A 12245-nucleotide genomic window follows, 5' to 3' on the forward strand; every position below is an offset into this window, starting at 1 on the left:
AAATAAATCACCGTATCAGTAAGGGAATGTATCCTTATAGAATAAGACATGATTCTTTCCGACTACTAGAGGAGTGCTCGGGTAAGAAGCAAGCTCTCCTCCGGTAGCGGAAAACAGGATATACTAGGCAAGCAATATAGACCACTGGTAAATCCCACCCCGCCCGCTGGCGGAGCCAGAAACGACCTATAACCGAAGGGGCTCCCGGCTTCAGCGGGGGCTCCGTCCGTTATGGTAGGGGAAGGGTAGGGAATGGGGGAGAATGAGGGAATCCCGGCGTGAACGCGGCGGGCGAGAGAGAGAGGGGGTGGCCAACCCCCCCTTCCCAACTACTACCCGTCGGGTAACCCGGTACCCAAGACAAGTGGTCACCCCGGCCCCCGGCTGGTATGGGGCTCCTCTGGCCCCCTCAGAGGGAGAGGGAGGGAGGCTACTGTGGTTGTCATGACAACCGAGGAGACCCGACCAGACCCCTCCCTACCACGTGGAAGGGAGGGAAGGGGGAGGGTAAGGTGCCTAATGGGACACGTGATCGGAGGTGGCCCAGGACGCGATAGCAACAAACACCACAGAGGCCACGTGAACCCAACTGTACCAACACATGGTACAAGGCACCTAGGCTAGCCTAACACCCTAAATAACACTGATAAATAATAAATACATCGTAAAAGAATAGAAGAAACACTTGAGTAAAAGAGAAAGAAGCCCAGGAGGAGGCGAACTGATCCGAAGAGCAGTCGACTACTCGGAGCCAGCAGTGGCCGATGAAGAGCAAGAGCTGGGATGCTGGGCGAGAGAAACACAGTATAGCCCTCAATACCAGACTAAAAGATAAAAGGTAAAAGGGATGGGCTGTGTATCCTAAATCTAAAATACGATGTAATAAGACGATGAACGTAAAATAGAGCCCATAAGCATAAGATGTCCCAGTATGGAAGACCGGGAAATCTTAACAACACGAGGCGGCTCATGGCCGCCACGAGTCAACCGGGAGACCGTATATGACCTAAAAAACGGAAAATACTGGTCCCTGGAAGACTGAAATACAAAAATTATTACTTATCGGGCACTTAACTTAGCCGAAGCGATAGCAGCACGTTCCATCGTGGAATAGATAAATCCAAAGAAGCGAAAACAACACGAGCAAAAGAATTACAACTGGCGTTGTCGAGCTAAATATTAAGGATGACCACTAGAGGCGCTGCTCTCCGCTTGGCGTCGGTAGTAGTAGTAGTAGCGGACGCATCACCCTTTAGTATCAGCTCTCTCAGGTGGGGGATTTTGTGATGGAAGGTCTAAATGGTAAATGACTCGTGGTAGTGATCTCACTCCCCCCTATTACCATACCGACACTTCTTTTATAGAGTGAGCGAGTCAGTTTAACTGACATTTTCTTGATTTTATTTTTTCTCTGGTAATTTTAGGATTATTTTACCTAGAAATAATGAACTTAAGGATATTTCATAGGCCGACACGAGCTGAGCCCAGAAATATATATATACTTCCAATACATAGCCTAATTTCACCAATTTCAACGTTTTGTGTGTAGTCTTATACCCAGTTTGGAGGGTCAACACATACCGAATGGCAACAGAGAGAGAGAGAGAGAGAGAGAGAAAGGAAGGCGAAGGAACGAAGGAAAGGGGTGGCGGTGGAGGGGGGGGGAGGGTAGGTGGAGCTTTATACGCGTGTTCGTATCCATTTCTGCATAATGGAGTTTTTGTCTCTTGGTACAAGGACAAGTGTCGTTATTCTTTACGATTAGTGATTCACGATACCCTTATAAATTACGGCACTGGGTGTAATGCACCATACAAAATCTCGTTCTGATACGAGTGTTCATTACAGAAATAGGTATTGCCCAAAAACGTGCTTGCACTGTCTCTGAAACCCATAGTAGGTATGCTGCTTAGTTGTCAATCAAGTTTTTTGTAATCAAGTATTTTTTACAAAAAAGCTATTGAATAAATTTGTATTTTTCTCAATCAAAACATATGCCCCTCAATGCTAACTTTCCTCTTTTAACGACTTTCTGGTCATTTCAAATTCGGCCCCATAATTTCTTATTGTGCGAAAACAGAGGCGTATCGACCGAAAACGATTGCGTCACACTACGGCGATAATCCGGCAGTAAAGCATCTTCATATATCCAAAAAGTAAATAATGAAGATATATATGCGCATTACGATTATACCAATTACATGAAGAGCTGATAATCTGCATGAATAACTGGTAAACTGTTCTGCAAGAAAGTTGAGTAAAGCAATTATTTACAATAGGTACGAAAGTCAAGATGTCGTGACGTCATAATACAGGACTTGAAAGAACATTCGAATTCCAAAAAATAATTACTTAAATTTGAGTCAGAATCGAGTTACTTTTTCAATAACGAATATTTTCAAATTAATCATCATAAATATGTAAAATATTGATGTTTTACTATTTATTTAAAAAATTATCGAAGTGCACGCTTCGACGTCTTCTTCTACAAAACAGTTGTTTACTCGGTGAGGAAAAGTTTTCCGTTTATTGTTATAAAAGTGCCCCAGCGTCTGTGGGCACAAGTGGTGTGCGGATTTATCACAGGAAATGGTTAGTTTATTGACACAAGCGACTCCGTAAACATCAAGATGGCGTCAATCTTCTAAATACCTCGAGTTGTAAGTAAAAATGTTGAACGAGTTTTGGTGAGATTTGCACTACGTTTGAGACCGTTTTCAGTACCCTCTGTTTAAATCTTAAAATTTGGCTTTAATTTCTAACTTTGGAGAAAATACTTACTTCGAAAGGAGAGTAGAGGTCTTTAGCTCCGTTTCTCACCAACAACAAGTCGCGACTGATGCCCATCTCCGGTGTCAGGAGGCGTTATAATGTACTTTTCGGAGGGTGGCAAGCGTTGATTGTAGGTGGCCTGTTTGGCCTGCCGTGGTGTTTTACCCTAGTAGTCGCCAAACCGAAGGGGAGAGAATGTAGTCTTCAGTTTTACCACAAATGAATGGTTTCCACAGAAAATAGCCTCCCAATTGTCAGAAATACACTGCCCGTTCAGGCTACGGGTTTTCTGCCTAGCCTATCTACCTTAGGTACTAGGCTAGCTAGCCTAGGTAGTTAGCTGGGTAGTCTAACCAAAGAACACTTACCTGACCTTCCCTAGCACTGCTAGAGCGTGGTTTTGTAAGAGATTCACTCATTTTCCAATATAGTAGTTGAATTTGGCCTACTGAACTCGAAATTTAGAATTAGTACACCTCATCGCTGATAGAACTCTTCGTTATAGCTAGCATTTGGCGGCGATCAGCTGATTAGTTGTATCCTCCCACTGTTTGTTTACATTTTAGCCGTCAATGTCACGTTTCTAAAGATAGTATTGTTTCTCGCAATAAATAAAAAAGGTTCACTTGCATACAGTACTTTGAATCACTGTCATCATTGTAAAGTTAGGTTAGTATATTACAAAAAATACTGAAAATTTATGGAAAATTTCAAAATAATTAAGAAATGTTAACAGTAGTGTTTATTGATAAAAGAAGCATCCGTATCGAAGTGTTCACAAGATGAATTTTGCTGAAACTACACTGCTGGATACAGTATTAAAGTTCCTTCACAGACTTTTTCCCTTTGTACCATACACATATACCACTAACTTCTACAGTTTAAGTCAACCTTTTTCCTACTTAACAATTTTGGCTAATCTCCCCATGTTACCTGGTTCACTGTCTCTCACCTGTTTTTAATTCTCTCTTCAGTAACTGTATTCATTCATCAAAAGAATTTGCTCGAGTTGTGCTAATTAAAATGCTCGCAACATTTATTTTCTCTTGTTTCCCTTTATTCCGTTAGCCTTACGCTTGCTAGCAAACTTCGGTAATAATCTAACGAGGAATTACTTCTCTTGCTATTACCAGTATGCATTCTTAAAGAACGAAGCGAAATCCTACAAATTGTATAGGAAGCTTATACAGAATGGAATAGTTACAATCTCTGAAAACAAGAGCAAGAAAAATCTCGTTTCGTCGGGCTGAGCCCAAAGGTACAGAGCAGGATTTATATTCCATTCAACACTTTATCATCGATTAAAGGCTAGCGTTGTGCGAGTGGCCGTGCAGGCCTACAGGCTCAATCTTTAGCGATCAAAAAACCAACAGAAAAATAAGAAGTATATAGCGTGAATTTATCTGACCAACTAGAAAAAATAATCAAACATCTTCATGGAATAGAAATTAAATAGAATAAAAATGCAGTATCGCCTCCCAAATCACCTATTCTACATTAAAAAAAAAAAAAAAAAAAAAAAAAAAAAAAAAAAACTCGAATTGGAGAGAAGTGATATTTTCTCAGCACAGGTTTTCAGACCACGTGTTCCTTTTCAGTACGGAAGTGACATTGACAGCTCACTAGCACTAGACGTAAAAACGAGTTTACAAAAGAAAAAAATTAAAACTTAAAAGGATCCCAGAAGGTGCCACTCCTTTATTGGCTTAAATAATAATTTTCGATTTTCAATGTTTCATAATCCAATCTTCTACAGTAGATTAAAAAATTGAAAATGGCTGTGCATACAAGATAAGGTAGCAGTCATCACTGTTTTTAAAAAACCCATTCGACTTATCGCTCAACGTCAAATTCTTTCGGTGAATTTCGATACTTCTAATGTTTGTTTGTATGGTGTTTTTACGTTGCATGGAACCGTTGGTTATTCAGCAACGGGACCACCGGCTTTACGTGACTTCCGAACCACGTCGATGGTGAACTTCTATCACCAGAAATACACATCTCTCACACCTCAATGGAGTGGCCGAGAATCGAACTCGAGGTCACCGAGGTGGTACGCCAACACCATACCGACCACGGTATTTGTAATGTGTAGTTGAATCTAAAGCATATTATTCATGCACAGTTTTTATGAATGGAACCTATTATCTGCAGATGCACATTGGCCTATCAGAGCACCGCCATCGACGTCTTTTCTTTTTTCGCGAATTTTTTTTTTTCTCTTTCTCTATCTTCTAATGGGCTTGCTTGATTAACAAGTATTCTCTCATGTATCCGCAGTCATTCGTCTAAGTTTGGTTTCGCTTTGGTGATCATAGCCCTCTTACAAAATAAGAAGTCAAGTCGCCACTTATATATATATATATATAACCTCCCCAAAATACATCCCTTATCCTTTGCGAGATGGCGAAGAACCTATATAAAAATGTTATTGAGTAATTTTTATAGAAATATTTTTCATGCTCGTTTATCCCGAAATCCGAACAAATCCTTTAAAAGGGACATTTCAGGGCCGGACTCGGGTGTTTCTTAAAACTTAAAGCGGTCCGGGCATTCTTCACTCAGAGCAGCCCCGTGAGAGGGGACGAGGGAGAGGGTGAGTGGCGAGGAGCGAAGCGAGTTAAGCAATTTTAGGGGTATTTTGAGGCCTATGTAGGGACATAACTGACTGGTTTAGATTATATCTATAACAATTGAACTGTTGAAAAATAGATATAAATAACTAGATAATATATATAAATAAATAAAAGCTCCACAGCAAACATGTCTTTAATATCTGGAGAGATCCACTGACGGATGTTACCTCGAATGATTGTGATAACAGAATTAACAGTTGTTTTTGACAGCAAAGTAACCGGAGAGCCACGTCCTCCGCGTAAACTTTTCACTATGTCTTTGCTTACTGCTCTGAATGACTTCTGTCAGATGCTGATCTGTTCTGGAATCGTACCTCTTAAGTAGCTTTATGATCTCTAGAAAAGTTCCATGGTCGGCCTCGACACTGTCCAGTGTGTACGATGCTGCTTCTTCATTTGTTCCTATGCAGCTCAGTCCATGCTTCCTAATTAATTTGATCACATCCACAGTTCTCTCCATCATCTCTCGTTTTCTTTTCACCTCTTCACGAAGGTTGAGTGAGAGGAAGTGGGAAATACTGGACTGCTGTCGCACTACTAGGGATGCTGCAGAACATCTAAGATGTAGTTCTGTGCGTTCATGTTCCTCGACACGCACGTGTACATGTCTCCAATCTGTCATGTCGCTGATGAAAGTGCTGTTAACCGAACTGTAAGAAAATGCTATGCACTTTGAACAGTGAAGATAATGATTTTCCACATTGTACAACAGCCATCGGTTGCTACTATCTTTTCTTAAGAATGACCTCTTAACAATAGCTGTGTCAGTCTTTTGATGTGGATGGTTGGTAACTCCAAAACTGAGAGCGTCCATGATCTCCACGTGGTTTACTAAAGTAGCAAATCGAAGAGCACCTCTCGTCTGAGGTCGGAGCGAGTGAACCGTTACTCTGAAATGACTGAATCGGCGAACTTAGAGATGTAGATGAAGAAGCAGTTGGAGCATCAACTTCAGTTAGCAGTGCCTCCAGGCAGGAACCAGTAGTAGAGATTTTCAATATACCAGTAACTGGTGTCATATGTTAAACTTCAATGATTCATATGATGAAGTTTCACCTTCCAATTTCTCCAGCTGTGAACAGGATTTAGGGTCAATCTTGAAAATATCAGAGATATTTCTACATTCTGAAGCACTGATCGCATGCCTCATTTTCTTTCGCTCCCGCTCTTTCTCTGCGCCACCTTTTCTCTTCTTCTGGCTCGATTTAACCATCGTCAGTGTCACTGGTGTGTCTAGCGAACATATCTGAAAAACGAAAAAAGTACAACTTTGTCAACTTCATAATAAAATGTCAACTTCATATAAGATCGACGTTAGAAATGTAAATCGAAGCAATAATCCCTCTGCATTATCTGTACAGTATATCACATAACTCACATAGTCCATGTTAACCTACTTTTGCACCACCTTGATATATATATATAATATATATATATATATAGATATGACTGGTAAAAAATGTTTTGTTACAACAGAATTCCGATCCAATAAAAAGGAGCCCATAAAAAACACCAAAATATAAAGAGAAAAAGTACTATATTTCAGAGACTGCTGTCTCTCTCTTCAGGTATATGAATGAGAAAGGTTTACAGAAAAGGTGGTATTTATACCAAGAGATCCCTCCACAGGTAAGACAGGTAGCCAATTTAGGTCACCCCCATGATAATCTTCCTTTAATCTTCTTAAGCGCTGGTTGAATGAAAACTTCGTCGATCCCATCTGAAATAGACGCTCCTTTTGAGATGTTCATTACCTGCCTCTCTTTTATTAAGGCCGATTCCATCATTTGACTCTTGTACCGGCAGTTGCTGCTATAAATTATATGTGACAAATTCCAGTTTATTCTATGGTTATGTTCATTTATATGGTTGAAAATAGCTGAGTTCTGTTGTCCATACCTAACTGACCGTTTGTGTTGTATTAATCTCTGGGGAAGTGATTTTCCTGTAAATCCGATGTAAGATTGGTCACAGTCCTGGCATGAAATCTGGTAAACCCCAATGTCCTTGGGCGATGTCTTTTGTTGGACGTTAATCAGGGATTTGGCTAAGGTGTTCGGGTAGGTAAATGCAAAAGGGTTAGATTTTCCAAGGTTCTGAGCCACCTTTTTAATTGTGTCTAACCCTTTTGCATTTACCTACCCGAACACCTTAGCCAAATCCCTGATTAATGTCCAACAAAAGACATCGCCCAAGGACATTGGGGTTTACCAGATCCCATGCCAGGACTGTGACCAATCTTACATCGGATTTACAGGAAAATCACTTCCCCAGAGATTAATACAACACAAACGGTCAGTTAGGTATGGACAACAGAACTCAGCTATTTTACCCAAGTTTAATGTATCTATACAAGTTGCCCCTTCGACTTTGGAGGAATCCATTCTCCCTGTCTTTTGAAAAAGCTATCTCTTCTCCCATTGGTGCTTGGAATTATCCCCTACAGGGACTGAAGGTGGAGCTATCCAGGAGAAAGCTTTAAAAGGCCTTGAACCCAGGAGAGGACTTCTCAGAAGAATACGAGACCTCAGCGAGGTCAGACCACTTGCCCCTTACCAGACACCGCTGCCCCACCCACCCCCCCTCTGGGCCTGGCTTTCCCATGCTTTGGGAAGCCCAAGTATATTTTTAAAAGTCCATAGTGTCGAGACTTCAAGGAGAAGACAACCAGCATCATCACTAAAGGTACTGTAAGGGAAATTCCATTTCAACCAGGGAATTGTTTTATCTTTTGTCTGTATTTCATTTCCTTTTTCCAAGGCGACTTGTGCAGTGCTTCATTCCCCCTCGCCATCTGGGCTCTATTCTGTAATTACTCCCCTGGGATACTAGTATCATTCCCCAGGTGAATTTAAGCCACGAAATAGTTTCTGCTGTGTAAATTTCCCAGTCATTTCATTCCCCCTGAGTGGCCTTTTGATTGAGAAAAAACAGTGAGTAAAGTTCGGCCTCGTGTGGCCCCCTGCCTTATGCCTATGCCACTCTATTGGCAGACAAATGCTGTGCCTGGCTGTGGTAGAACTTGGAAATCCTTCGAAGCTTGCAATTTTGCTCCGTTGCATAAAGTTTCCTAAAAGCGGGGCCGGACTGCTTCCACCACATGCTCGGGTGGACTGAAAAGCAGTTTCACCTGTCCTCGTGTTCCTGGACCTCTGTAAATTTATGTAAATATAATGCTTTTAAAACTAGAGTCCAGCTTTTATGTAAATTCCTCCCTCTTCAGTAAAACCGGCCTTATGCCTTAGTTTTTATACTTTTTTTGTTTAGTTTAGCTTTTCAACTTTTTTTTTCTTTGTTCAAACCCCTCGTCCTCTAGTCAAGGCCTAAATTTTCAATGTAATTGTATTTTCTGGGAGGAGACGAGGTGGAATTTTGAATATATATATATATATATATATATATATATATATAGATATATATTATAATTATATATATATATATATCTATATATATTATTAATATATATTATATACGATATATATATGAATAACTTGATCACGAAGTATATAAAACGTGATGCTATGTATAAATAAAGGTTTTTTTGCCACGAAGGAAAAAAATGAAAAAGCGAGATAGCCGAGTACTTTCGGTCCTATTCGGACCCTGTACTGAGGCAAACTGATTTTACAAAGAACACCATAGTCAAAAGAAGGCTTAATATACAAACTGACACTACCAGATTAGCCATAAGGGCGATTTTCACTCTACAGAGAGGAGGAGTCGCCAGTGGCTAGCCACACCTTGAAGGATACCCGCCTCATTTAATTGATTTATGTTATCAAAAAGCTCACAAAAAGTTTTATAATGTTGCTATTAATGAAAAAGAAATGCCTAAAAATGTACTTAGCTTACCTTATTTTCGTGGATTTGAAACCATAAAATCAATATTTAAATCGTTTAATGTTAATGTAGTGTTCTCTTATAACAATACCATTAAAGATATGCTAATTAAGAATAGTCCCGTAACAAATAACAACATCATTTACAGTTTGTATATTAAGCCTTCTTTTGACTATGGTGTTCTTTGTAAAATCAGTTTGCCTCAGTAAAGGGTCCGAATAGGACCGAAAGTACTCGGCTATCTCGCTTTTTCATTTTTTTCCTTCGTGGCAAAAAAACCTTTATTTATACATAGCATCACGTTTTATATACTTCGTGATCAAGTTATTCATCATGAGGGCCACGTTTACTTTTGCTTTCCTGTTCCCACTGCTGAGCTGTTTCGTCACCTCTTTCTCCAAGTCTTTACAAGCAGCGCTCTCTACCAGAATTCACCTGAAATTCCTGAAAAAATGCCTGGCGGAACAAGTGTTACCCAAATCATTGCTACCATACTGCATAAGAAGATACGATCAACATCCTTTTAATGAATTTTCATCACTCATATTAAAACGTCACATTGCTGCCGCGAAAATGGAGGAAAAGGAGAAATTTAAAGAACTGGAAAAAGCCCGAGTAACTTCAACTACTCGATTCCCGCTGATTGGAAACACGCATTAAGGCAAGAAATATATGGAAAACATCGTAGAACTACAGACACTTTGATTAGAAAACTGGACAGAAAATTAAACAACCTTATCAACGACAGTGATTGGACCAATAATGCTAGAAGTGATTGTGTGGTGAATCTATCGAGCAAACAAATAAGTGATAATGCAGTGCGCGCATTAGGCTTTGGGCTGTCTTTCTTCATTTGTAACAAACCCTCAGCTTTATCAATAGCGACATCTCTATATAAGTTTGAAAAATACTGTGACCTACCACAAAATCATTTAAGACATTATCAAAGGCATGACATATAGTGCTACGCATGCCTACCATGAAGATAACTTCCCCGCTCGCTACAGAAAAAGTTTAAAAGAATTGAAGAATGATAATAGCTTACACATTACCAAGGCTGATAAATCCAATAGTTTAGCGGTTCTTGACAAAACTGACTACATATCACGCATGCATACTTTACTAGAGGATGAAATAACTTACAAAAAACTCGCAAAAAATCCGTTGGACCATGTAATAAAAAACTTTAATATCAATATCAAACAAATTCTTAAAGATAAAAAAGAACTTTTGTGTCAGTTAACTATAAAGTGTCCCTCATTACCTTATTTATATGGCATAGTCAAAACTCATAAGGAAAACAAACCTATGCGCCCAATTATTAGTACTGTAGGATCAATTGCTTATAAACTATCTAAATATCTTACTAAACTGTTATCCCCGCTACTAGGAACTGTATCTAATTCACACATCCGGAATTCTCTTGATCTTGTGGAAAAATTAAATAACATTGTACTAAACCCTAGCGATATTTTTGTCAGTTTTGATGTATGTTCTTTGTTTACAAAAGTCCCTATTGACTCTGTGCTAGAATATTTAAGTAATGAACTTGTACTGCATGAATTGCCTATGTCCGTTAGTGCCTATGTCCGTTAGTCACATAATTTCCTTAATTAAGTTATGTATTTGTGATTGCAGATTTATTTTTAATGGAGAATATTACCAACAAATATTTGGTATGGCCATGGGTAACCCTTTATCACCTCTCCTTTCAAACATATATATGGAATTTTTAGAGAGACAACACCTCCCGAATATCACACTTATCCCCTTAAAATGGTACTGATATGTCGATGATATCTTAGTAGTCTTACCTGGTGGTATTGATGTAAATGATTTACTGTCTAAATTGAATAATTTAGTGCCATCCTAAAACTGTCCAAAACATGTTGAAATTGAAAATAACAATGTCATCCCTTTCCTAGATGTATTAATACATAGAGAATCTTTCCACTGAAAATTCAGTATTTATAGAAAACCCACAAATAATTTAACATATGTACATTTTTATTCTGGCCACCATCTTAATATTAAAATTTCAATTTTTTCTTCTATGTTCCTACGCGCTTTGCATATCACGAGTCCACAATATCTGGACCAAGAAAAATAATACACAAAAAAGATAGGAAACGATCTCTGCTACCCACCTCATTTAATTGATTTATATTATCAAAAAGCTCATAAAAAGTTTTATAATGTTGCTATTAATGAAAAAGAAATGCCTAAAAATGTACTTAGCTCACCTTATTTTCGTGGATTTAAAACCATAAAATCAATATTTAAATCGTTTAATGTTAATGTAGTGTTCTCTTATAACAATACCATTAAAGATATGCTGATTAAGTCCTGTAACAAATAACAACATAATTTACAAAATTCCTTGTAAGGATTGCCCATCGTTTTACGTTGGTCAGTCTAGTAAAAATTTATGTGTTCGGATTAAGCAGCATATGTATTCAGTTAGAACAGCCCAGACTTCAAATGCACTGTTTATCCATCTGAGTGAAAAATCTCATTGTATTAATTGGGGTGATACCTCGGTAACTGCTAGATCTAATGATTATGTTTCAAGAAATTTACTGGAATCGGCAATTATACAAATCACTAATAAAAACAACCTAAATCTTAGTCTGGGAATGTACCATTTGGACCCATATATTTGTAAGATGTTTATGAAGGACCTCAAAATAAATGAACAACTAATGAATTAGTCCCACATGTATATAGTTCTTAATTTCTCTCTCTAATCTATCTCTCTCTCTCTCTCGTCTCTCTCTCCTCTCTCTCTGGTCATCGATATTATCTCTCCCTCTTTCTCTTGCTCGATATATATATATATATATATATTTTCTTTCGTCTTTTCATTAATAATAATTTTTGTTGGGAAAATTTGTGTAAAAATTCATGATATTAAATTGTATATGCTCCCGTGTTGTTTTCAAAATGTACTGTTTTCTGGAAGAATCACTTGTTTACTGCGGGTATCCTTCAAGGTGT

The 12245-nt window shown here is 38.7% G+C and overlaps 1 protein-coding gene across 1 annotated transcript in view; it reads right to left on the reverse strand.

Moving 5' to 3' along the window:
* The window catches only part of LOC135219607 (coiled-coil domain-containing protein 93-like), a gene marked incomplete in the record, with an annotated part of 427141 nt that extends 423809 nt beyond the window's left edge, over positions 1–3332 (reverse strand). Inside the window, 1 exon segment of the mRNA XM_064256502.1 lies at positions 3141–3332. Coding sequence (XP_064112572.1) covers positions 3141–3191 — 51 coding nt within the window.
* Between the last annotated feature and the right edge of the window lie 8913 nt (positions 3333–12245).

The sequence above is a fragment of the Macrobrachium nipponense genome, chromosome 1, assembly GCF_015104395.2.
Source record: "Macrobrachium nipponense isolate FS-2020 chromosome 1, ASM1510439v2, whole genome shotgun sequence".
NCBI lineage: Eukaryota > Metazoa > Arthropoda > Malacostraca > Decapoda > Palaemonidae > Macrobrachium > Macrobrachium nipponense.